At 35.7% G+C, this 27963-nt stretch overlaps 2 protein-coding genes across 2 annotated transcripts in view; both read right to left on the reverse strand.

The window, feature by feature from the left end:
• pitx1 (paired-like homeodomain 1) overlaps positions 1–27963 on the reverse strand; it is a 554834-nt gene that overhangs the window by 163051 nt on the left and 363820 nt on the right. The window lies entirely within an intron of this gene.
• LOC114660259 (GTP-binding protein SAR1a) lies at positions 91–27956 on the reverse strand. Its single transcript, XM_028812845.2, has 7 exons — positions 27758–27956; positions 21555–21630; positions 13921–14040; positions 12984–13049; positions 9653–9756; positions 9152–9283; positions 91–2110 (listed from the first exon to the last, which is right to left on the reverse strand). The coding sequence occupies exons 2-7, from the start codon at positions 21610–21612 to the stop codon at positions 1994–1996; spliced, it is 597 nt and encodes a 198-aa protein (XP_028668678.1). The 5' UTR covers positions 21613–21630; positions 27758–27956; the 3' UTR covers positions 91–1993.

Raw genomic sequence — 27963 nt, forward strand, 5'->3', positions numbered from 1 at the left:
ACATCTGTATATGTGGGATACATTAATTTGTTTTTCTTCATGTTATGAAATAAAAACAATGTTCAATAACCGTAACCTAAAACACAGATAAAACGTAAAGCACTCCATCAGGTATGTATTTAATCATAGAGAATGTCAGGCTAGTAAATTATGAATTTCAAAAAGCAAGCAAGACAAGTTTTCAGCCTTATTCTGTAATTAATTTTGAATAAATGTCTAAAGGCAATTAGAATTATTAAAACTGTTTGCTTACTGCTTCACAAACCATCAAAAGATATATTTTTTATCAAAACCTGTCAGTTACCTTTTAACCTCATACCAGTTCTACAAAGGATAGCATATTTAGTAAATGTTAAAAATTCAGGGCTGAAACTGAAGGGAAAAAGAAAGAAGTACTAAACTAAAATGAAAGCATTTTAAATTGATTAAAAATTACAATAACCAGATTGTCAACTATACAATACAGTTCATAAGATATACCACATTATGGCACTATTCAAAAAGTTTTTCACTACTGTAGATGATTTTTCAAATGTGGTTCTTAGTTAATCTCAACTTGTAATTTTACATGGTTTCTGAAAAAATTATTCTCAACTGAAATCAAATTGCCCTGCACAATAAAGAAAAATGGGATTTAACTCTTCTATACTTTTTTCTTATTGAAATATACTTATCTGAACAGCTACTTGTGGTGTATATCTTACCTCCACAAATCTTTTAAAACCACAGCTAGTAAAAGCATTTGAAAAGTACAGCAAAGCATTCTCTTTTGCAGAGTCAACATGACAAATGTTTCAACTCAAAACAGAAGGATTACTGCAGCTTGGAGCTTTTAAATTTTCTTGGATGCCAACATCATACAGTATGATTGAATGACATTAATGAAAAAGAGTTGATGACTGCAATTAAAATACTTGTTTTGTGTTAACGGAACTCTCCAACAATGCAGTCTTTTCAGTTAGAATGCTATACCACCCATTTTAAATTTGTCACAGACCATCTGCACACTTTACAGTAAGAGACCTTATCTCTGCATTATGGGTATCTAAAATAAACCCCAATACTCTAACTGCCATTTTCCCCAATTAATTTTGTAACCCCATTTAAAGGCAGTGATATACTTGCTATAAATACCTTACTAGTCATTTTTTACAATCTTCATTCCAAACTAACAGGCTACCAAAAAAGCCATACTTAAGTAAAGCATGAAAATATAACAACAAAATATACATTTCAGTCAAGCATAGATGAACCGTAAATCTGACATTTCACCATCACCATTAACTTGTAAGGTTCTCCTCCATGTTATCATGTATGTGTGTGATTTTTATTTTTTTTTTAATAGTACAGAGCATTATTTAAAACACCTTTCTCTTTGATTTCAAGTTTAAGGCATTTCCTAGTAAGAAGAGTTACAACAAAAAAGCGTTTTTAAATAGCAGAATATAGGTGGATACATATTCTAGGTTTATTGAACCAAATATTCAAAAAAAAAAAAAAAAACATAAAAATTTATCATGACAATCATTAAATACTAGTCACATGTCTGTAGTCGTTCCTGTTAAAAAGTCCATTCAGATGCATTCAAATACGTGTTCACTTGCACTCTTCAAAATGGAGACAGATTATGTTGAAGGAAACGGGTGGGGACGGGAATGAAACAAAAATTCAATTATGCCGAATGAAATTTAACAGATTACAGATTTAACACATTGTCAAGTTCACACATACTAATGCTCAGCAAAACTGGGCGGGGGGAATATATTCCCCTTTCCTCTCCAGGTGCAGATTTAAAATGTTTTAGCATATGTGATGCTATATTATTTGCCTAGGAAAAATGTGAAAGTTTATAACCAAATGGTCAACCAATAACAGTCTATTGGATTCAAGTTGGACACTGTTTTGATAGTTCAGGCAGAATTTTTTTCTTTTAATCAGACATGGGATCGAATATGGTGAAATTGCCTCCAGCTCGGACTCTAGGATTTGCACTTCAGTCAATATACTGCGCCAGCCAGCGAAAGCCTTCTCCATAGCCTTGCCTCTTCAAGACACTGCACATAAAGACTTCTAGTGGTCTTGTATTCAGTTCTTTCATTGGAACATTACCCTGTGGAGAAAAAATAAAAACAAATTGAATAAAGTTTCATTATTTATATTAATATTATTCTGTTTAAAAAATGCATAATACTGATTAGTGTGTTAAATTATAAACTAAATGACTAAATACAATATCTATGGAACATGCAAAGTTTAAAACATCACTCTATAAAATATGATTTAACTTTAATTTCAACCTGCTGTATATGAATGAGTGCATTATTACTAGGGAAAGCAAAATACACTGCAAAGACTACACTGGCACTAGGCAATATGCAGAACACAAAATATACACACTATAGCGCAATACAGTCTAGGGGCTATCCTATGGCTACAGGTTTTACTCCAAGTATAATCACAATCAGAGCATTATTCTCGATTTTAATTGATATTATTTAGTGAGCTGTACTTAATTTTACCATTTAAAATTTCAGAATAAGAATATTGTTTGCCATTATCTTTTCAATTCACTTTATTCACCGCTGAAAGAAATGATCAGAAAAATGGGATAAACTGCCTAAATCCCAGTGTAGAAACCTTGTACAGACTTCCCCAAAAAGCCCAGAAGCTGTAACTGTTGCCAAAGATGCTCCTTCAAAGTGCTGAATTAAGGTTTTACATACTTATATGAATGAGAAATTTCAGCTTTTCATTTTCCATAAATTTGCAAACATTTCTGAAAAAATGTTTTAACTGTCATTATGGGATATTGAGAGTCCACTTATGTAAAAATGGCAAATTTACCAGTTTAAAATTAATCTACAACACAATAAAGTGTGCAGAAAGTCAAGAAGGGTGAATGCTTTCTTAAGCTACTGTACTTCAGTACTATATTCACCGTATTATCTGCTCTTTTTCCTAACGAGTACACAAATGAAAATGGCAGTGAAATAAATGCTCCTCTTCAGCTTTTGGTGATGTCTGAACTGCTCATTGCAATGCCAAAAGAAACATAAGCATTGAAAGCTATGGGAAAGAAAATTAATGATTATGAATTTCACAAAATCTTGAAGAGGCCATTGAACTTACAGTATCTCACAAAAGTGAATACACCCCTTCAGATTTTTGTAAATATTTTATTATATCTTTTTATGGGACAACACTGAAGATATGACACTTTGATACAATGTAGTCAGTGTACAGCTTGTATAACAGTGTAAATTTGCTGTCCCCTCAAAATAACTCAACACACAGCCATTAATGTCTAAACCGCTGGCAACAAAGTGAGTACACCCCTAAGTGAAAAATGTCCAAATTGTGCCCAATTAGCCATTTTCCCTCCCCAGTGTCATGTGACTTGTTAGTATTACAAGGTCTCTGGTGTGAATGGGGAGGTGTGTTAAATTTGGTGTTATCGCTCTCACACTGGTCACTGGAAGTTCAACATGGCACCTCATGGCAAAGAACTCTCGGAGGATCTGAAAAAAAGAATTGTTGCTCTACATAAAGATGGCCTAGGCTATAAGAAGATTGCCAACACCCTGAAACTGAGCTGCAGCACGGTGGCCAAGACCATACAGCGGTTTAACAGGACAGGTTCCTCTCAGAACAGGCCTCGCCATGGTCGACCAAAGAAGTTGAGTGCATGTGCTCAGCGTCATATCCAGAGGTTGTCTTTTGAAAATAGACGTATGAGTGCTGCCTGCATTGCTGCAGAGGTTGAAGGGGTGGGGGGTCAGCCTGTCAGTGCTCAGACCATACACCACACACTGCATCAAATTGGTCTGCATGGCTGTCGTCCCAGAAGAAAGCCTCTTCTAAAGATGACACACAAGAAAGCCCACAAACAGTTTGCTGAAGACAAGCAGACTAAGGACATGGATTATTGGAACCATGTCCTGTGGTCTGATGATACCAAGATAAACTTATTTGGTTCAGATGGTGTCAAGCGTGTGTGGCGGCAACCAGGTGAGGAGTACAAAGACAAATGTGTCTTGCCTACAGTCAAGCATGGTGGTGGGAGTGTCACGGTTTGGGGCTGCATGAGTGCTGCCGGCACTGGGGAGCTACAGTTCATTGAGGAAACCATGAATGTCAACATGTACTATGATATACCGAAGCAGAGCATGATCCCCTCTCTTCAGAAACTGGGCCGCAGGGCAGTATTCCAAAATGATAACGACCCCAAACACACCTCCAAGACGACCACTACATTGCTAAAGAAGCGGAGGGTAAAGGGTGCTGGACTAGCCAAGCATGTCTCCAGACCTAATCCCTATTGAGCATCTGTGGGGCTTCCTCAAACGGAAGGTGGAAGAGTGCAAGGTCTCTAATATCCACCAGCTCCATGATGTCGTCATGGAGGAGTAGAAGAGGATTCCTGTGAAGCTCTAGTGAACTCCATGCCCAAGAGTTAAGGCACTGGTGCAAAATAATGGTGGCCACACAAAATATTGACACTTTAGGAACAATTTGGATATTTTTCACGTAGGGGTGTACTCACTTTTGTTGCCGGCGGTTTAGACATTAATGGCTGTGTGTTTAGTTATTTTGAGTGGACAGCAAATTTATACTGTTATACAAGCTGTACACTGACTACTTTACATTGTATCAAAGTGTCATATCTTCAGTGTTGTCCTATGAAAAGATATAATACAATATTTACAAAAATGTGAGGGGTGTACTCACTTTTGTGAAAGTTAAAAGTGTTAAAAGTAATAATGATGCGCGGATTGTGAAGTTGATTGGAATAAAGACCTGCTGCTATGAAAAGAACTATTGCACAGTAAATCTGAAAAATATATTGGGTAAAAAAAATACTAAAAATAAATAAGACTTTAAAAAAAAAAATCAATTTTTAAATAAGAAATTATAAACAAACTTAATTACAGTTTAACTAAAATAAACTTAATTATAATACAAGTCTGATTGCAGAATATTTGAATTACAGACGATTACACTGTCATGTTAACATTTCTTCACTAATACTAGTGAAAAAGTCAAGCAAAATGACACCTTTTATTGGCTAACTAAAAAGATTACAATATGCAAGCTTTCGAGGCAACTTGGGCCCCTTCTTCGGGTAAGATGTTACATTCACTACATTCATAATGGCTAACATGGTACAACACCCTTTCACTAATAATAGTAATATTAATCCATGGGAATTGGCTTTCCTCGTCTTCACAAGCATGAATTCCACCACTGTATTGTCTTTACAACTGCCTCTCTCCAAAAGTACAGAAAAGCTTTGTTGAATGCTTTAAATTGGATAAAACTACAAGCTTGACAATAAAATACAATGGTTTACCAGTGAATTTGTTTAACAAGGATATATCACAGAATATGAAATCTGTAGTGTATTTTTATATAGTAAATGTTTCTTGTTTCGGTACCAAGTCAAAATGTATACCACAAATGACAAAATCAAGAATCAAGATATCATTGAACTTCTAGTGTGAAAGAACACCAAACTTTGGAAGAGTTCTCCACTCCTAGTCAACTTGTGGCAGGACTTTGCCCCCTTCATGTGCCACAGTAGGGTGCATAATTTCATTCTAGCAGGATGTCTACAAAAGATGTTTCAATATATAGACAGTCTCCAACAATGATAACGGTAGAAACTCTTGCTACCGTAAACAAACCATAATGAAGGACTGTGTGAGAGAGAGCGGATACTAAAGGAAATATTGACAGACTAAGTGAAGCCATCCTTCATGAACAATTAACATTAGAATCCCTGAAAGACAAAGAACATGTGCAATGCTACTCCTTATTAGGAAAAGATCCCAGTCGTCCCACAGGAGAAAGACTTTCCGAGATTGTGGTCATAAAGCTTATGGAGCAGTTTCCAGAACCCATAACAGACAACTTCTTCACGTCGCTTTTGCTGGCTAATAGACTGGTGCACCGCAACACAACTCTGCTTGGCACCATGAATAAGGTGGGACGAGAACTTCCACTTGCACCTAAAGTCACTTCAGTATGCAAGCAATTCTCCACACTAGTGTTAATATCTGGCAGTGCCAGGCTGTCAGTGTATGCTCCCAAAAAGAAGAAATCTGTCTGCATTCTCAGTACCATGCACCATAACGTAGAGAGATTGGAAAAAAATGTTCGAAAGACATAGCACTTTCAAACATTGAAATGTATGTATTTGAAAGAACGATATATTAATTTACCCTATACAATTCCAGACACCTCACACCCAGATAAACAGACTTGAGCTCTGAGAATTTTACATCTGACTTGATTTCAGCTGCCTCGATAGGGGATGGGATAGCAGGCTGCTTGCTGCTTGTGCTGATTGACACATTTGCAAAACAAAGGCGCTGATGAAGAGGTATGAAGGAATTTAAGGTGGTCCAGCATTACAACTTTTTTCGTAAGCTTCGGGAATTCTAGTTTTAAACATGAGCAAGATCTAGGTGTTCAGCATGTTGACTCTGAAATAAAACATCACTACAACCAACAATCCAAGAAAAACAAACTAAGGAATATGGCCTAGTAGAAAACAAATTTCATCTATTTGAGGATGAAACCTGGATGAAGCATCAAGACTTAATACCAAAACAAACAATAATGAATGCATTGCGGTCTCTCCAACAGCAGAGGAATTCAAAGTCAAAAGTCAGAAATGGAAAGATCACATGCACAACATTTATGGGATGCCAAGGATGCAGTCCATATTAATTACATGAAAATAAAGCAGATATACATTCCCTTTTTATGGTTTGGGTGTTTGTAATAGTCAATCAGGTGAATGCAGGTAGTGAAACTATTAACCATGCCCCTTCTGCTACATGAAAAATTTTCCCATTCACATTGGGAAGGCTAGCATGCAAAAGATATGTTATATGGATTCAAAGATACAGTATAGCCACCTTACTTTCTTAGATAAACCTGGCCTTATGTGACTACTACCTATTCTCCAACCTGAAAGGGCTAAATCCATATGCTGTACCATCAGTGTATACAAGTAGCAAGAAAGTGGTTGCACAATCAAGACAAAGCATTTCACTTCAGTGAAAATTAATGGGAAGTACATTTAAGACTGAAGCCAATAAACACTTCTTTGAGCTGTGGGAATATGGAACCAACTACTAAGGTATGTAATTGAAGCAAAAACCCTGACAACCTTTAGGAAATACCTAGGCAAGACATTGGATCAGCTTAGTTATTAGCTAAACAAACAAGCTTGAATAACTTGAATGATGCACTCTTTTGTGAAATTTCTTATGTTCTCAAGTACTTCAGCGACAGAGACGAGCTTTGTAAAAGTTACAACATGTGAATCAGTGTACACTGGAATTATATGAAACAAAGAAAAAAAATAAAAATCTTTAGTTAACTGGTGCTCTTCTTTTTCCAAAGTCATAATGTTTTTTAACCTTGCTGTTTTAAAGAGCATTATACTTGCAGCAGGGCACAAGTGAAGTCAGACTGTTGGTCTAATTAGACTAGAATGAGCATTTTAGTGTACATTGTGAAACTTTTGTAGGTAGGCCTCAGAAACACACCAAAAGCTCTTGGTTGCTAGTCTGATTTTCTACTGCATTATATCTGCAAATAACTTGAAGGTTTACGATGGTTTACACAAGGGACTAATTTTCTCCCTGTCCAAAAACTGCCCAAATATAAGTGAGTATAATTTAGTTTTCTCAACAGCTTACATCCAGGACTACGTTTTCCCTGGCTTCAGCTCCACTTCATGCTTAGAAAAGAAATGAACGGATACAGACTACTATATCTCTATGTATCCTGATTATACAACAGTGGAAGTGAAACGCAGTTGAGATGTAGGCTTGAATCAAATGAACTCTGAACATACTGTGAATCCAAAACCAAGGTGCACACATCATTACTTTTATGTTACGATATTCACAGTACACTCCTGCACTGCGTTTCCAAAATATGACAATCTAAAAAATATTTAGCATTGTCATTTACATTTATGGCACCTGGGAATATTTAAAGAGTAAACAATTGAACCAAATACCCATAAAATTTTAACTTAACAAAAAATACTCATTTCACTAGAGTGATACAGAAAGACAAACAGCATTAATTGCATACCGTGTTACATACAAAAAAAGTTGTTTAATATTTAGTGTATTTAGAGAGGAATGTACAATAAACCTTCATTAAAGCACATTCTTCTGATCAAAATGGCTATCCCATAAAAAAAAAAAAAAACTTACTACTCACATTGCAATTATTTTATGATAACAAAGCAACTCACAAGGTGAAGAGTGCAACAATGCAAGCAATTGTCAGTTGAGACAGAAAGAATAGACATTGCTAAAATTCTGCCATTGACCTCAATATAGTGACAATTTCTCATTAAGACAAAGCTGAATGAATAAGGCCTGTGGCATGAAAATCATTATGATAGGTTAGTGGAAATCAGCTATGGACATGACTACTGAAGAGGAACAAGGAGGAAATCACATATCATAACTTGAACAAATGTGTGTCACATATAGCAAGTATACACAAACGTTTTAAACGGTTTAAAACTAAAAATTTCTCAGGAGCAGTACAAAAGCTAATGTGGTTCAAGAAGTACATGAATGCTATATATGATCATGTGGACAACCAAGAATAATGTTATTAAACGGGACGGGAATATTCAACATACTTCAAGGATAAATGCAGGACTAATTAACAAGTATAATATTCCTCACTTCACAAAACTGACCTTGCATAGTTCATAAGAAGGACTATAATTTTTATAGCTGTTTGCATTAATTTTACTAAATGAAAAACTGTCATGCTGTCAATTAAACAACTAAAACAATTTTTTCTCCTGTAACTGTTTTCATCAATTAAAATTTTTGATCTTTACCCTCTGAAACTAAAATTCAGGAAGAAAATTCAGTGATTGAACAGCTTCAAGTCAATCTCTGAGATCGTCGTGTTATATTTTATTGAATCACTAAAGCATCTGAACTATATATTCAACAAATACTACAGAGGGTTTCAGGGTTTCAACATTAGAATTTGCTTTGCAAATAGTTTAGGAATTCATAACTGTGGCAGCCAAGAAACACAGCTTAAAATTAAAATATTTTAATACAGTAACCTAGGCAAATACAAAAAAAACTCTTACCTTCCCTGTTGTCTGTCCGTACAACCCAAAAAGCTCCCTTAATTTCTCTTCACTGATGGCATCTTGTCTATCAATCTTATTACCAAGGATGAGGATAGGCACATTTCCAATTGTTTCATCTGTCATTAGTGCCTGTAATGAATTTAACTTTATTTTACTGCATTACCACTTAAAAGTCTAATCACACCAAACATTTATTAAAAGTGTAATCTAATCTGATTTACAAAAATGCAATTGAATTGCAATTTTTGTAAATCTACTGAAATAAGCACAGACCGATATATGTCACAGAGGTGACATACCAAGACCAAGAGAAGACAATTAACCAGGTAAATCTAATTTAGGTAAACATAACATTCTTGTCTTGAATCTGTTAGGTTTTCCAATGAAATACAGAACTGCTACAATAAAAGGTGTCTTGAAAGTTAAAGCTAAATAAGCCCCATACAATGACAGAATTTTTGATAAATATAGGCAGGTACAGTCGGTTACATTTCTTACATCAAGTTCTGTTTTGGATTCAGCCAGTCTGCCAAAGTCTGCACAGTCAACCAGGAAGACGATACCATTGATGGCAGGGAGGTAGTTTTTCCATACCCTACGAGCTTTAATAAAATAAAATAAAAAGTTACCACTTACTACCTATAGAAATTAGTATTTAAGCAAGCATCATTCATTAGCATTACCACAATGAATGATTATGTATTGTTTAGAGACCATAATTTTAATATGCTAACAAGGTCTTTGTTAATAATGAAACTTGGTATCCAAGTATTTGGCTTGTTAGTGCTTAAATTCAGGCAAGAACAATTTCAACTGCACTGTAGAGCTTCATTCTCTGAGAACATTATCTATAGGTTTTGGGGACAAGAACAGATTAAGGGTGTACTCGCACTAGGCACATTTGTTCCGCCTCTCTGCTCCCCGGCTGGCCTACATGCAGTACTGCGCTTAACGATCTGGGCCCGGGCACGCTTTTGTCATGCCCATGTGGACTTCGTGTAAAAGCCAATACAGGATCGGAACATGGAGTGACAGCATGGATATCAAAACAATTTTCCTTTTTTTGTGATTTATTTTTTTGAGTCGTGTAGGGCAGGATAATGCTCTACCCTCTTACAGATTTAATGAATGTGCAGCACATTTTTATGGAGACAAATGATGTTAAGAATAAAGAACTGTTTTTAAGTCAAATGGTACTGAATGAAATGAGAATTGCACTATTTCAATTGTTGCATCATTGATGTCATGTCTGTTTTCCGTGTTGGGCATGTTTAGCAATTACACGGTTCCGGAATGCTACTGAACCGTGCTCAGGCCCACCTGTTCCAAGCAGGAGAGGGCAAGGTATGCTTGACCCAGCATGGAGCGATCACACTAGTAAAACAAACTAGACTTTGCAGGGGTTACATGCAGAGAAACATGCTCGGCATGGAACAAATTGCCAGTCTGAGTAAACCCTTAAACTTAAGAGCGCTTCTAATTCAACTCATTTATTTTTTAAACATTTCTGTAACACTGGCACTTCATGGTGCATATACAGATTTAAAACGAAGCATTTAAGCTGGAATGGTTCTGGTTTACTGGTTATATGCATTTCATTATTAACTAAAGTCTGGTTAAGAAAACATGCAACAATTAAAACTTTAATGCAGTTGCTAAAAACTAAAATAGGCAATTAAGGGTTCTGAATTGTAACAGGCAAGATAACTAAAATAAAGCCCAAAAAACATATTGCTTTAGGAGTAAATAAATGGGTTATAATTAAGAAACTGGTTGAAGTGAAAACTTGCTGCCACTGTGGACCTAAGGCATATAAATCTATAATGCAACTAAAAATTTGTTTTTAATGAAAGTTCTAACAGGGTAAATAGTTAATTACCAGGATTCATTATCAGCAAGGACTGAGTTCTAATTAGGAAACTGGCTGGAATGAAAACTTGTAGCCACTGCATCCCTCCAGGACCATGATTGAGAACCCTGGTGTTAAGGCTGGGCAATATAGAGTTTTTAAAAAATATCCACATATTTTCATATGAGATCTAGGATGATATAAAACTGTTTACATCGATATAGTGTATGCTGTGTTAAAATTACACTTTGCACAAAGTCATAGATATTTGTACAGGACTATACACATGAGGAAGCACTTTGGTAAAGAAAGAACACTCTACTTCAGTGGAAACCCACTTTTTAAAGAGCAAGTCGGCCTTTTGTTATTTTTGCTCTATCTTTTCTGTTTACATTTTCTTAATTGCACAGCTGTGAGTCTTTTGTCATGTTGGAAAAGAAGCTTATTTTTTTTTATTCAAGGAGCATTATTATTTAAAATATGCCGAAAGTTTATTTTTGAGCCATTCCTCATGTACATCTACAGCTGTATGTTAATAAAAGTGCCTGAGTGACATTTGGGACATGTGGCTTTGACTCAGAAGTGTCTATGTTATTACTTTATGAAAAAAAGATATATATTGTATATTGCCATTCAGCTAAAAAATATCGAGATATGATTTTTGGTTCATATCGCCCAGCCCTGCCTTGTGTAAATGGTAAAAAGTATTAAACCTCATCTAGTAGGTGTGTTTTCCTAAAACACCAAACTCTACATATACAATATGAAGTGAAAGAAATAATGAAGAATATATATTTTTACCAGACTTTACACAGTGACTAATTCACAATTCCAGCTTATTCTTACTATGCTGCCCAAATAATGAAATACAGATTGGGTGTATAGGTTTTATAATTCACAGACAATTTTTTGTCCAAAATGTGACAGTATAACACCTGGTTGTGTGGAAAAAAAAAATGCAACACGATCAATCAGTTCACATGCTTCCATTCAGCTTTTAGAAAACAAAAAAATTTTCTTGCATGAAATTAAGTAAGTTAATGCAATGCATGAATTGAAATGAAACTGTGATATCACATGACACTTAAATGCTGGCAACTGTAAAGTACTGGGATATTTTACATACAACTATATATACTTATATCTCCTACATATCTCTATTATAAAAAAAAAAAAAAAAAAAAATCCTGGGACAAGACAAGACTTTTTAGCCTGGGACGAGACGCAACTTTTTCAGGGAGATACTTTCACGTCCCGTGAGACAAGACTGTGCGCCAAGAGATTTAACCACGCCAGACCGGAAATAAGAGACAGTAGATGACAAAGTAGAACGTCGTAAAGAATTCAAAAACGTTGGTATGATACACATGCAAGAGCAGGTTAGAGATAATTAAAGTACTAAAATTCGAAAGTCTCAAAAAAATGATAGTAAAGATCGCATTAGTGCAAACAAAAGGAAATTATTACTCGGTGAAATAATGGAACAGCAAAAAGAGATCAAATATATTGTTTGGATTTAACTTTAATTTGGAGACTTGTAAATCGTCAAATTCATGTTGCCATCAGGGAAAAGTAGTGTTTCTTCCCAATGAAGAGGCGTATCCGCTAGAATTAAAAGATTTGTTGCTTGGTGAAAGTGAAATCCACATACGCGAGAAGCAGAGACGCAAAGTGATTGGCGCGTAGCGCAGACTGGGAGGGTTGGCGAACAAGGGATATATATCTATCTATCTCCACACTCTAATATTCCTTTTTTTATGCAACTGTTTTAATTGTATTGTACTTCTCTGTACAATGCATTGGGATTATAAAATGGCAGTTTTTTTTTTTAAATATAAAATTACACTGGCTTGAATAGCAGCAAATTTCCATTGGTGCAGTTGCTAACGTGATGGTTATCAATGAAACCATATTACCTCAATATTTCCTTTTTAAATTTAAGCCATCAATAACTTTCCCGTAGATTTTTTGCATAAATACCTTGTGCATGGCCACCCAGATCAAAGGTAGTAAATGTCATTCCTGCAATTGTCAGCTCTTCGGAGGCTGAAAATCAAAAATAAGTTAATTATAAATCTTTAACATCTATTTAAATCTTTAGATCTTACATAACTTTAGCATACAGACTTCCAACAGTAAAGTGATACCTGATTTTAACTAGGAGCTTTATTTCCCCAATTGCATTATACACAAATTTGTTAAATGGCTTAACAATAGGTATACAATATTTAAGAGGGACTCATACTTTTCATATTTTTGTAACTCAGCACTGGTGACTAAGTATACCATATTAATCAATTTTCATTTTATTAATATTTGCAAATATTTTTGCTATTTTAAAGGTGAATTTTAAGAGTGAAGTTTGTACAAAAATATGGGTGATACCAAAAGTAGTAAATGTACCAGAACTACCAAGAAATGCCTGACAATATTGAAAAATGCAGTACCCTAGCTAGCATTTCCATCAATCAAGTCATCTGCTCATAGCTCAGTGTAAAAATGACCAGCAAAGGCACACTGCTTTGATGAACATGAATCTCTTTCATACACAATCTGACTGTGCATATGCAACTGCTTTCATGGGTGCCAGCAATGTGTAAAACACTAAAAATGGTTTGGAAGGAGACATAAGTAGACAACTGTAGTAAAGTTTGACTAGAATTTACTGTTTTAAAAATGGATGCATTACAGCCTATTTTCAAAAAATATAAAACAGCTAAAACCATTTTAAAAGGTTTATTTTTAGAATTTAGAAATAACAGGAATAGAGAGTTGTGTTGCACATCCTGAATCCTTTTTCTTTTCTTTCTGACGTAAATTTTAATTAAACTTCATTATATTTCTTATGTGCAAATTCTATTCACAACAGATGCCAGATAAAACTTTCTGCACATCTTCAGAGATACTGCTAACTTACTGGGATGTAAAGTTGGTACATGTTGTCCCAATCTGTCGTCTTTGAGCATATGCAGCAGTGTCGTCTTGCCAGCATTATCCAAACCAAGAAACACTAATTTGCCAGATTTCTTGTACAGTCCTGTATTGTTAGAGAAAAAAAAACACACTTTAATCAATTAGTACTTGCTGTGTGCAACCATTATAAAAAAAAAAAAAAAAAAAAAAAAAAAAAAAAAAGGGAACCAGGTATTTATCTTGTAATTTTCTTTATAGTTTAACATGGAACATATAAACAGGTCACTATACCTAATCCATTATTTTTAAGCTATAAACAACAATTTGTAAAATAATTCTGTATGTAATAAACACTACCATAAATATGGAGTAAATTTTACAATTGTAAACAAATAAAAAATATACACAAAGAAAACTAAGATTAGCAAATAAAAGATGTAAATGCCAAAAAAAAAAAACACACACAAAATATTAACTTTTAGTTTTTTACGTTCTATAAACACATATATGTCATCCATTTTCTGAAACCACTGTATCAATTACAAGGTCAGTGTATCCAGAGCCTATTTACACACCACCAGATACTGGGCTGAAATCAACCCAGGATAGATGACTCATCATTCATATGTAAAAAGCTGTCAACATAGAATTCACATTAAATGTTCAGTTCTTTGAAAATTCTGATACCTTTGAAAAATTGCTTTCAGTAATACAGAAATAAAAGCATATTTTGAACACTTCATTATACATTACAGCATTTAAAAGTATAACGAGAAGATGAATACTGATTGAACTAGTACAAACCTATTGTACCACAGTCTCTTCTAGCACATAGTATACAACTATCCATGTTGGAGACATCAAAATGTATCATGGCAGCCAACAACGATGATCACATTGTGAGAAAGCTCAAGGATATTTGGCAATGCTGTAAATGCTAAGCTTAATAAAATTATTTGTCCAAATTTCTCAAAAAAAAAATTGTGCACACCAGAAACAACTAGAAGTTACTTTTTCAGGATTGGGAATGGAAGGAAAACTTATCCAGCACACTTAGATGTTACAAGTTACATTTTAATATAAACCATTTAGGAGGACAGTGAAATATACAAGTTATTGGGGGAACACACAAATTTAGGTTTACGCTACCTGGGAGAGTTTTGTGTTATGTGGTACAGGGTAAAGTATTACAAGGTAACTGTTTATGTCCCTAACAAAACTAGAAGTGCAGTTTACTAGGGAAAACTGCACTAACATGAATTACCTGCTACAGGTACATATTTTGAATATTTACATTTAAATTAGGGTGAAGCTAAACTGACTTTTGCTCACATTAAAACTGAGTTTTACTTTTATAATTCAATGATGCAATGTAAAAAGTACATGCAGCTGGTAATATTCTTTAAACTAGTCATTCAACTTTTTTTATGAGAATTGCAAACTTATGCAGATCATTTCTGAAAGATGTACATCTGAGATGTTCAATGCAGACATATGTCAAGCAGCTGTTGAAAAATACCTCTTAGTTATGGAACTGCTGTCTTTTCCCATACTGAACGTACAATCGTATTGACTATCAACCACCTGTCCCTTCTGACTTCAAAATTTAGAACTTGTGCGCTAATCTTTCTCTACAATAATAGTTAACTAAGTACTTTTCTGCTACTCAAATGTACATTCTATATATTAATTTGTCATTACTTTAGATTGTTCTCTGTGGAAAAAAACATTTATTTTGTTAAAAAGCATAAAACACTCCCAATGACCTAGATTACATAATATTACATAATTTGCTCAAATATTCAGAGTATTTATTGTTTTAGCTACTGGTGCCCTGGTCAACCAGTTGCTATTCATTCCAGATTATCTGATCAGTGGTCTCCAAACTGGCCAATCCCAAAGTCTGATTTTCTTAGCTTTACTAAATGTTGGGGTTAGTGAGGCTGTAGTGCTCCACTAGGCAAATCATTATAGGCCTGTCGCTGTGTTTATTGTTAGCAGACTACTTGTTATATTGAGAACTTCAAAAAAAAAAAAAAAAAAAAAACCCACACACAAGCCAAGTTCCAAAGAGAAATGATCAAAATAGTTCTCATACTAAAGAAAAGTGGAGTAAGAAGGCAAGAACCAGGGCCTACAGGAGTCATCCTTGTCTATAGAAAGGAATGAAAAGCAGACAGATATTTTGGCCCAGCTGACCTTGACTGGGACAAGAACACCAAATAAGATTTAAATCTTCCAAGAAAATAAAAAGACAAGGTGCTTTCATGATATATTTTCAGTTTGTCCTAAAATTAAAGGGACAGCTATACAAAGGGCCAACTGTTAAAACAGTGTGAAAGTGCTGCATAAGGAATGATATTTTGAGTTTTACAGTTCCAGTAAAGGTGGAAAATTTGGGGAGCAACTGGAAGACTATAATACCTATGCATTGGTGTGGTGTTAACTGCTACAATCATGTACTATGCTCTTGGCAATTTAGCTTAAGATTTATAATTATTTACGTTTGGGGACTAATTTATTTTTATAATTAGTGCTAGTTGTAATACATGTCTGGGACATTTCCAAAGACAATGGAAATCAGGTATAGTGCCGTTGGTTAACTGGATGTATCAGAAGTACTATGAAATTAACGTGGTACTTTATATATATTTGTAGTTTAATGGGAATTTTGGGAGTTATTTTTTATTACGATACTATTACACGTTTACAAAGTTCACTTTAAACGTTACTTTGTTTTTTTCTATCAGCAGTAGGAGATAAAAGTGCTTTTTTTGCCCTAGCTATAGCCAAAATTATAACATTGAATCATAACTGTACTTTAACTTACTATAGACAACGATACCATTTACAGGCTACATGTTTAGGTGGTGCGAGGATTTGGAATATTTTTACTTGGGGGTTTTTGCCACTGGTTGAAGTGGTACAAAATAACAGCCAGTACTCTGGTTTAGAGGCTTCTTAAACCTACTTTTCTCACACGTAACATGTATTGTACGGATGTCTTTGGTGGTAGAGATAAGATAAAAGGAAGAACTTTATGAAGGAGTAAGTATTAAAACATGACATAAGTAAGGATTGTAGAGAAGAGGACAGGTAAAAAAGAAATAAACTCGAGAACTATGGCATATGTACAGTGGTCCAACTCCCCTCTTTTGGTTATGTGGGATGTCTTAACTGAGCTGGGCTATTATTTAAACTGATGAACTCGCCACCTGCACTTCTCTATTTCTCCCTCCCAACATGACTCAAGCTTTATTGCTAAACACTTCTTACTTGAGCTTCATTGAACCTTCCTCGTTCCAGTTCACAGTTATATTACACATATCTCATCCAGTGGCAGAAGTGAAACCATACAAGAGGTACTCTGTGTTTGACATCTTGTTCCCCCTTGTGATGCTTTACAAATATTACTTGATGTTTTACTCTAATAGTCCTCCTTGGAGATTGGAATGTATTTATTTTTGTATACGATATTGAGGAGCAGAAAAAAATAGTAAAACCAAAACGGAAGAATAGATGTTGCATATCTAAAATCCAAGCCCCCAAAATTTAAACACCAACCACCTACAGTATATTACCATAAGACATAGAATAAACTATGAAGACTTGGTATCATGCTAGAGGTACAGTGTGGTCCACATTATGTTCCAGTACTTAGCAGAATTCACCAAGACTAAGACAAACATAGGTCTGCCTATTTTTGGTTGCTGTAACTTGATATTAAGTTCAGATTTCCATGTAAACGTTTACACAGTTCCAATTTTATGTAAATCGTTTACCAGATTTCTTGGATTTTAACATCCCAAATACATACAAACATACATAAATACAAACAAACAAGGGATGTCATGATACCAAAATTTCAAACTTCAGCATGATGCTAAGTATTGGAATTCAATACCATTTTCAATACCCAATACAATATAACACATAACTCAATAAAAATGTAAAATAAATTACAATTCTGTATGTATTACAATCTTGACATTGATAAACAGAAAATTTAGTCATTAAATAAAATTCTTCAAGTAGTGCAATCTTTTCTAAAGGGCAAGAGTAAAGTTCTCTAAACAATAAAAAGTAAAGAAGTTTAAATACAGACAACAGTTTATTTTTACATTGATGAAAACACATACTGTTACTGAAATAGAACAATGAAATGATACAAAAGTAATTTAATGTTAACTGAATGCTTTTGCATGCATTTGTTGGACAGCAAATCAACCCTGACAAACTAAATACAAGCTCTGAAGCACACCTGGGGGGTATTTTTCGTATGTCGCTTAAACCATCCTAGATCAGGTGCCTCATCTTGGATGAGATAATGCCAGTGAAACTCATCCAGATAAGTCGGTTTTTCAAACGCAGCTGTGTATTAGATTAGTGTAGCTGGATCTAATCATACGAGATGAATGCGCGCGCCCCGCGCTGAGTGAAAAGCCCATATATATTGAGTCTAGAAAAACATGATCAGCAAGTCTTTGATAGGCTGCAACAAAATGACGAAAGAACGAGCGCATTTTTTTTCACACACGTGGCGCAAGACCTTTTACTCGAAGGACACAAAGAATTTCAAGATTTAATATACATAAGGGGTAACACTGCAAAAGCAGCCCAGACCAGAAAAGACGGCTGGCAAAAAGTGGCCGAAAAAATTAAACGCTAAGTAGTGTACATTGTACTTACTGAATGCAGCGTTTCATTTCCTATGTGTCAGATTAATTATTATTTATATGTCATAATTCCAGATCAAACGTGAGCACAAGGAGAACATGGGGAACAGGTTAAAGTGAAGTACAAGAATATACTTCAAACTGGTAAATATTGGTATACAACTATTTAAAGTATTGTTGACATAAAGAATCATATAGAATATAAAAACATTAATGTTAAAGCTAATAAGGAGGCAGACAAGCAAAAAACAGGTGGAGGTCCACGCGGTCCAGACCTAACCCCCTGCAGAAGAGTTGGCTCTCCAGCAAAATGCCCATCGCCCTGTTTCTGAGGGCATTCCCAGGGGGAAGCTCCTCCTCAGAACCAGTGGCAGGAAGCAGTGGTCACTTCATTTCAGGTAAAGGATGGTCATTGCATATTTGTCCTCCATGTGTGCTATAGGTATGTTCCATATAGCCCTCTTTTTTGTTGGGTCAGGTGCAGGGAATGTCATATCCCTTGAACCTGTGTCTGACCAACGAGATATTAACGAAGGTCAAATATTTGATGAAGACACTGTGTCTGATTATTCATCAGGAGGAGAGGTACATTTTTCCAAATAATGTTTGATCAAACTCCACTCTGATCAGTTCCATGTGCCCCAATCACATTTGGAAATCCTGGTAATGAGAATGTTAGGCTGATTGCGGGATTCTTTATGGAACTGTGGGTGTTTTAGCCTGTGTATTACCTACCTGCAATGGCATGAAACGCCTCTTTTATTGTCTGCACATGCAGGTGTCCAGGAAAACACAATGAAAACCTGAAGGAAATGTTTCAGAGCCAAACAGACTGTACGAATTGCCTGACAAACTGTACTTTGATAGATGTTCCGCATCGCCTACAGTATATAACAAAGTGCCGCTTGCAAGAAACCTCAAAGCAATGCCTACTGTCTGTGTGGTTGTGAGAGCCCGACTTCGCCGAGTTTGACTTCGAATATACGGAGCTAATAAATCTTTGAGGTACAATATTCCCCCTCGGCTAAAGCGGTATCTTTCGTACAGAATTTCCTCCGGGGGCAATAAAGGATCTTGCCGATCGCGCAAAACCCTCTTTATATGAAATTCTCTTCGTATAATTTGCGCACCAATATCAATTGGTCGCTCATTTATGAACGGCGAAGCCCTGACTGGATGACTTCCACGCACCGTCACTGATCACGTGTGTAAACTAATCCTTGTTTGCGCAGAACAAACCCTGCTCCGAGCAGGTTTGCGGATTTGGATGTGTTGCTATGACAACACTTCCCAGCAAGAGTTTCAAAAAACCGACAGATCCAGGATCAGGCCAAATTCGTCAACAATTACATCCGGCTAAGCGAGTAATCCACGTACGAAAAATACCCCCCTGGAAGTAGTATATGAGTAAACAGAGGAGTACTGCCACTATTTATGCAATTGAGCCCTAAAAGATTATAGTGCCTTACATTATATTTAATCACATTTAGTATAATTTTAAAATCACTTGTAATAAAACAAAAGAAAGTAATGTGCCACCACAGTACACTTTGGATCGAGCATTTTAAAGTCAAGGGAGCAACAGAGCTCTAGTGCTGAAGAGTACTGCCTAAATGAACAGCACAGAACATAACTAGCCCACAGGTTAAAATAACTGAAGACCCCTGTCTTAAGGCATTAAACATTTAACTGGCTACAAAATACATTTTAATCTGTAGAAAACAAATTAAACATCACAGCCTAATTTTAAATGCAACAGTTTATAAGTGTATACTTATTAATGTTTCTGGAATTTAGAAATAAGATCTCTCTGGAAAATTTGCACTGACTTGCATGTCAGTCCAACTGTCTGGCTAAACTGGTGGCAATTGCCCCCTTTATCTGGTATTGTGCTGTTCCAAATGATGCATTTATCTTGTTTTTTTCTGTCCCCAACATCACCGAAATTGCAACCTTATTAACACCTGTGAGTGGATGGGAAGAAACTGTGCTCCAATCATGTCCATTGGTAGCCTACGAGACTCAATTGTCAAAAGCAACAGCAAACCAAAAGTGCACTTGTATGCTATAGAATTGAAACAAAGAAAAATGAGTATTGAAGTAATTTTAAATCTGGAACTCACTGATATTTTGATACTTTTGACATACCTCATGCACTTCAGAACAAGTCATCCACCTGAAGCTAAGCATTTTCGGGCCTGGCCATTACTTAAATGGGAGACCAAACAGAAAAAGCTTGGGTCGCTGCTAGAAGAGGTGTTGGCAAGGCTAGCAGGGGCCAGTTACCCTGTGGTCTGAATGTGGATCTCAATGGTCCAATGCAGTGATGGGAACACTGTGCTATAACAATGGTGCAGTTCTTTGGGCAAGTTGTAAAAATCAAGGTCATGACTATCTATGGTCATAACAGATCCCTGGGCATCCTTTGTAAAGAGAAGGGTGTATTCAGATGTCCTAGTTATACTGCCAACGACAGCCTAGTCATTCTGTCTTCTTGATCATCCATTGTGTCTAACTGACTCTCTCTTTTTATCCCTACACTTCCTAACAGCCAAAATTTGGTGAGCAGTGAGCATACTGGCACAAAAATTGCTGTTGGTCACATCATCTAGATGGATGCTGCACACTAATGGAGGTTGAAGAAGCTCCCCACTCACTACATAAAGTGCTTTGAGCAGTGAGAAAAGCTCTATATAAATGTAAAGAATCATTATTATTAATCATACTAGATACACACCGAGTACTTTAGAGGTTAATTTCAATAAATCTTGACTAGCACAAGAACAACATTTTAAAATTCATCAAGAGCAGGTTCATACTTAAGTTTTTAATGTTATGCTTATTTTTTAAAAAGGTGGATGCTAGAGTACTTTGCATTGTAACAGTATTTTTTGAGCATAGGAAAGGCTCTGTATAAATACAATTTATTATTTTAAAACTAATATTTCTTCCAAGATCTTACCCAAAAACTGCAGTACACTACTGAAACCACTGTAAATCCAATCAAATATGAATGACATATCCGGATGCTGAAAAGTCTGAAAAACAAAAATAATTAAAGAGCAAGTTCAAATATTTAAAAAATTCACACATACATAAAGTCATTGCCTGTCTGTTCAATCACTTTCTTTGCCCACCTAATTTGATCTAATTTTATTGGTTTCCAGAGCCAATACCAGAAGTACTGGGTGCAAGGAAAGAAACTGTAGATGTGTGTGCACACTCACAAGGTTATTAATCCTTTTAAATTAACCAAACATACTTATATCCTCAATATGAAAAGAAAACTGTAGCACTTTCAGAAAATCCAAAAAAAAAATAAAAAAAAAAATAGAGAAAAACAAGTAAACTTCATACAAACAATAACTACAATGACTAATAAATAAAGGCAGGATGATGTGTTAATTTCATAATACAATTTAAACCATATTTAATCTCCAGGACTATTTGTTCATGAAATAGCAATATATTAAAACTTAGCATTATCTATACACACTCCAAACATCAGTTGATTACAGAAGCAAAAGGGAGACATACAGGTGCAACTCAATAAATTAAAAAATTATCGAAAAGTTAATTTCAGTAATTCAATTCAAAAAGTGAAACTCATATACCTATTATACATGTTACCGGCAATGTATGAAACAGGCATTGTATAGAATGCCTAGGCAATATATAGAATGCCTGGTGTTTTTTGGGCAAAGTATGAAATATCCAAATTATTTTAATATTATATATATTTTCCCTAGGCATTGTATGTAATACCCAGGCATTATATAGAATGACAAATGCTATTTAGGCAAAGTATTAAAAGAGAGTCATGAAAAGGCTTTTACTGAAAAGACGTATATGAAAATGAAAGAATTACAAAATAAAGTATAGGACTTTCTTATTGAGGAAAACAAGAGAAAATAAAATATGAACCTACTTGTTGCCACGGGACATTAGAAATGTCATTAGCGGGAGTATTATACTTTGCCAGTTTGTCTTTTGACATTGCATAGAATGCCTAGGAAATATGCGACATATTAATCGTTTCATACTTCGCCGTCCAATTTTTGGCATTCTATATATTGCCTAGGCATTCTATACAATGCCTGCCTTTCATACATTGCCGGTAACATTTAGATCCATTACACACAGTGATATATTTCAAGCGTTTATTTCTTTTCATTTTGCTGATTATGGCTTATAGCTAATGGAAACCCAAAATTCAGTACCTCAGAAAATTACAAAATTGAGAAAAAGTTCAATATTGTAGACTCATGGTGTCACACTCCACTCAGCTAATTAATCCAAAACACCTGCAAATGTGTTCTGAGCCTTTCAGTAGGCCACACAATCATGAGGAAGACTGCGGACTTGACAGTTGTCCAGAAGACAGACATGGACACCCACTACAAGGAGGGTAAGCCACAAAAGGTCATTGCTAAAGAAGCTGGCTGTTCAAAGACTGCTGTATCCAAGCATATTAATGGAAAGTTGAGAGGAGGGAAAAATGTTGCAGAAAAAGGTGCACAATTAAACAGGGATAACCGGAGTCTTGAGAGGATTGTGAAGCACAGCCCATTCAAGAATTTGGGGGAGATTCACAAGCAGTGGACTGTGGCTAAAGTCAGTGCTTCAAGAGCCACCACACACAGAAATATCCGGGACATGGGCTACACAACTGTCACATTCCTTGTGTCAAGCCACTGCTGAACCACAGAGGTCAGAAGTGTCTTACCTGGGCCAAGGAGAAAACAGACTGGACTGTTGCTCAGTGGTCCAAAGTCCTCTTTTCAGATGAAAGTAAATTTTGCATTTCATTTGGAAATCAAGGTCCCAGAGTCTGGAGGAAGAGTGGAGAGGCACAGAATCCAAGTTGCTTGAGGTCCAGTGTGTAGTTTCCATAGTCAGTGATGATTTGGGGAGCCATTTCATCTGCTGGTTTTGGTCCAGTGTTTTATCAATTCCAAAGTCACTGCAGCCGTCTACCAGGAAATTTTAGCGCACTTCATGCTTCTCTCTGCTGACAAGCTTTATGGAGATGCTGATTTCATTTTCCAACAGTACTTGGCACTGCTCACACTGCCAAAAGTACCAATACCTGGTTTAATGACCATGGTATCACTGTGCTTGATTGGCCAGCAAACTCGCCTGACCTGAACCCATAGAGAATCTCTGGGGTACTGTCAAGAGGAAGATGAGAGACACCAGACCCAACAATGCAGACGAGCTGAAGGCCGCTATCAAAGCATCCTGGTCTTCCATAACACCTCAGCAGTGCCACAGGCTGATTGTCTCCATGCCACGTCGATGCAGTAATTCATGCAAAAGGAGCCCCAACCAAGTACTGAGTGCATACATGGACATACTTTTCAGTAGGCCAACATTTCTGTATTAAAAATAATTTTTAGTCTTATGTAATATTCTAATTTTCTGAGATACTGAATTTTGAGTTTTCATTACCTGTAAGCCATAATCAGCAAAATGAAAAGAAATAAACGCTTGAAATATATCACTCTGTGTGTAATGAATCTGAATTGCCAAAATAAATTAACTTTTCGATGATATTCTAATTTATTGAGCACCTATAAGGTAGAGTTAAGGTCTCATTCTAGACCGAATGTCAGTCCATCACACAAACACCCAACATAATTCTAAGGACTGATAAAACAAAAAAAATATGCACAGTTACTGGGCTCATTCTCCAGGAGTAATAATGAGGAGACTGGCAATACAGGATGATCTCAGAGTAAAACCATCCAGCAATAACAGAAACCCGTGATAAAAGAACCATCAATTCCTAGATCTTAAGAAGACAGGTGATTTACACATATAAAATGAACCACACAGCCCCCTCCCCCAAGAGTATGTTGCCATATGAAAGTAAATAAAGGCAGCGCATACTGGGAAAACACCATAGGGAAAATCCTGGACATGCCAGAGTGCTCATTTCTTTGAAATGGGAGCATCTACTAATTCCTTAGGAGGAGCTGGAGGATGCTGTAGGGAATAAAACAAAATGGCTTGAAGAACCAGAAATTTAATAAAAATAGTAATTGATTTACTTTTGCATATGGTTAAGCATTTACTGTATAATCAAAAAGTTTAAATAGTAGAGAAAATATGAAATAGTAAAACTATTTTCTCAAAACATCAGTTTACTTTGTTTTTCTCAACAGTAAACTTCTCAAAAAGACATTTATATTTTAGACATTCTTTGTAAAACACCTACTTGAATGTATAAACAATGCCCAATTTGGTACTTTCAGATAAACCAAGTTTTGTAAATTCTCAAGTGCACTACAAAATTAGCATATTTAAAAGAGAGAATATAGTCTGCAAAGAACAACTAAGAAAACAGAAAATCCATTTATTTTGTTCTGGTCTAAATCCAAAGTTTAGAGTTATTTCTGTAGTGTCTTGTAATTGAATCCCTTTTGACCTGAAGTTCTAGTTACACAACACCAATAACATTGCCTGACAGAACACTGAAGCAAAGGTCACTCACACATACAAATACATCAGAACATACACGTCAGCATCTTTATTTTTGACTTCTGACAGGAAGGATCTCCAATCAGATGGGGCAAACAGTGAAAGGTAAACTGATATAGAGGATTATCTGCCATAATATGATTGAATGCATCAGGTTGCTGTGATTTAAATAGCAAAGAACAATTCAACATAACAGATTATTTTTATACAGCATATGCATAGAAGACAAGTTATACTTCAGTACTGCTTGCTGAATATCCTTTGTAAAATGTGTCAATGGCCCTAAAGTGAAGAAAAAAAACTATTCTCCTTAAATAATTTACCCTGTTGCAAACTTTTTTCAGTTTATGTTTACTACTTTAATTTTCTTAGTTCACACAGCAAAAATAATTATCTAAAAGCTTTAAGCTAATATCAAAACATCCTTCTGCCAAAAAAGGAAATGAAATCATCAACATGTTCTTAAAAATAGTATAAACAGAGTATTTAAACTAGATTAGGTGACAGTTATTTGGGTGTGAATTAACACTTAAGTATTTTTTTAAAGTATGTACTATAATATGGTGCGGTTACTCAAGTTATTCACATGAGTATATGGAAAATATTCCATATTCACTCATTCCTCTCCTTTCTGATGTGGAGAAACTTGTCCACGCTTTAAACACATCCCGCATGGACTAATTAAAACTCCGTATTGGCAGGAACCCCATCTAATCTTTTATCAGATCCTCAGCTGGTACAAATCTCTGCTGCTAGAGTCCTTACAAAGACCTGCAACAGCAAGCACATAACACCCATCCTACTCAACCTGCATTGGTCCCTTGTGTCTTATAGGAATGAATATAAAATTCTATTACTAACCTATAAAAATTTAAATTGCCTTGCACTGGAGTATATTAGTAATTTCCTCAATCACTACGTTCCTGTTTGTCACTAATGTCCACTGATTCTGGAAATCTTCTTATGCCCCAAACTAACCTATGGGTGACAATGCCTTCAGCTGTACTGGTCCCAGACATTGAAAATACCTCCCTAAATTAATGAGATCAGCCGACTCATTTCATTCTTTTTAAAAACTTAAAACTAATTTATTCAAGATTGTAAGTAACTTACCATGACATTCTGACCCTTCTTTCAATTTACCCCCTCTGTCTAGGTGCTCAAGATGGTTTACATTTGTATCCCAAATGATGTTATTTGTTCTGCGTTTTCTTGTTGTATTTGTATTTTTATTCTGGATTATTCATCTGTAATTCAAATCTTAGCGTTTCCTGTATTTATCGTTGTGTTTTAAGCAGATGGTGTATGTGCCCTGTCATTCATACTGAATTTGTGTAAAGTGCTTTGGGCATGGGAAAGGCACTATATAAATAAAACATTACTATATAAACAGTAAATCCTATCCTGAAAAACAACAGCTGTAGACAACTCATGTACAGTCTAAATGGAACTCAGGAATATAGTGCTTTATAATATATTTCAGTTTTGTGAACTAAGTTTATTCAAAAATCTAATTTATTTATATGGCACATTTTCATACACAGGATGTAGCGCAAAATGCTTTACAAGGCATCAGTTACTAATAAAGAAAATTAAAATAAAATTAGACAATACTAAATAACATACAAAAAATACGCACTACATAAAATGGATATATAATTAACAGAGAAGCAGTGTACTTATGCGTATATTGAAAAGGTTTTTAAAAAATCTTGCCAAGTGTCGCAATAAACTAAACACACAAAGAAACAAACGCAACTGTCATTTTAAAAATATTAAAAGGTTCTAAACGGCACAGGGAATGATCAGGTGCATAGCAACAGATCAAAAGTTTAAAGTACAATATCTTAAGAGGCACGTGCCATCACCTGTGAGGTTTTAATTCTACACCTTTAAAAAGCTCAGACCCGCCCCCTTTAAGATGAACAGGTGAGTGTTCGACTAAAACGTCAGAATACCAATGGAATTACGATAAATCCTGGGGTAACTCATAGGCAAATCATGACGTGTCACGTTTGTCTAGTAACCAGGCGAGTACGTGTAAAACTTGGTACGAACATTTAGCGTTAACAAATACGGATCCAAGCAAACAATGCCCATTTAAACAACAGGGACAATAGTCGAATTGTCTCTTTAAATGTATAGTGACAGCTGCCTCCGTATCTATTCAGTAAGCTCCCAAACAAAAGCTGAATCCGCCAAATTAACTAATGAAATAGACTATATGCCACGGACTGCCTCGTATAGTAAGAAACAAAATTAATGCCAACATCAACCTTAGGCACCTTAAGCCACGTCAATGTCAAAATACGTTGGGTATTTTCTAAAGTATACACTTTTTCACAAGACAAAATATACATTTTCTGTATATTCTAGTCACTACGAACTGCCATACGATGTTGACACTGGCAGCAAACCAAAAATTAGCCGGCTTTCCAGTACTGCAAGAGAGAACGGAAATAGGGGTGCCAAACTTCATACAAAGAAAATACCCTAAATAGACGCAACCACGTTTGACATCTTAAGACTGGTTTTCAACGTTCCGTAGTGCCTTTCGTTCCGCTACGTTTTGCCGGAATGCTATATACGTCTGCTCGGGTTACAAGCTACTTACACGTCCTCCTTAACGCGGAAACCCACCCTCGTCCGTTCGATAACACGAAGTTAAATCATCATACCTACCCAGAACCTAGCCGTTCAAGAACTGAGTTGCTTTCCTCCAGTTGATAAATAAAATGTCAATAAGGACCACCAAAATGTTCGTCAGTCAGGCAAGGTGTCCCTCTCCTTCCTCTGTATGTGTATTATTACACAGCCACGACTCACAGCAATGGCCGACTACTAGGTCTCAGTCTCTTGCGCAGCCGCTTCCTCACGCTGTCGCACTA

Source organism: Erpetoichthys calabaricus, chromosome 11, assembly GCF_900747795.2.
Source record: "Erpetoichthys calabaricus chromosome 11, fErpCal1.3, whole genome shotgun sequence".
Taxonomy (NCBI): Eukaryota; Metazoa; Chordata; class Cladistia; order Polypteriformes; family Polypteridae; genus Erpetoichthys; species Erpetoichthys calabaricus.

Coding starts and splice junctions, on each gene's coding strand:
- LOC114660259 (XM_028812845.2), bottom strand. CDS start 21,612: ATGTCATTCATATTTGATTGGATTTACAGTGGTTTCAGTAGTGTACTG. Junction 13,050..13,920: donor TGTACCAACTTTACATCCCA/GTAAGTTAGCAG, acceptor TTTGATTTTCAG/CCTCCGAAGAGCTGACAATT. Junction 9,757..12,983: donor TCTGGGTGGCCATGCACAAG/GTATTTATGCAA, acceptor ATTTTATTAAAG/CTCGTAGGGTATGGAAAAAC.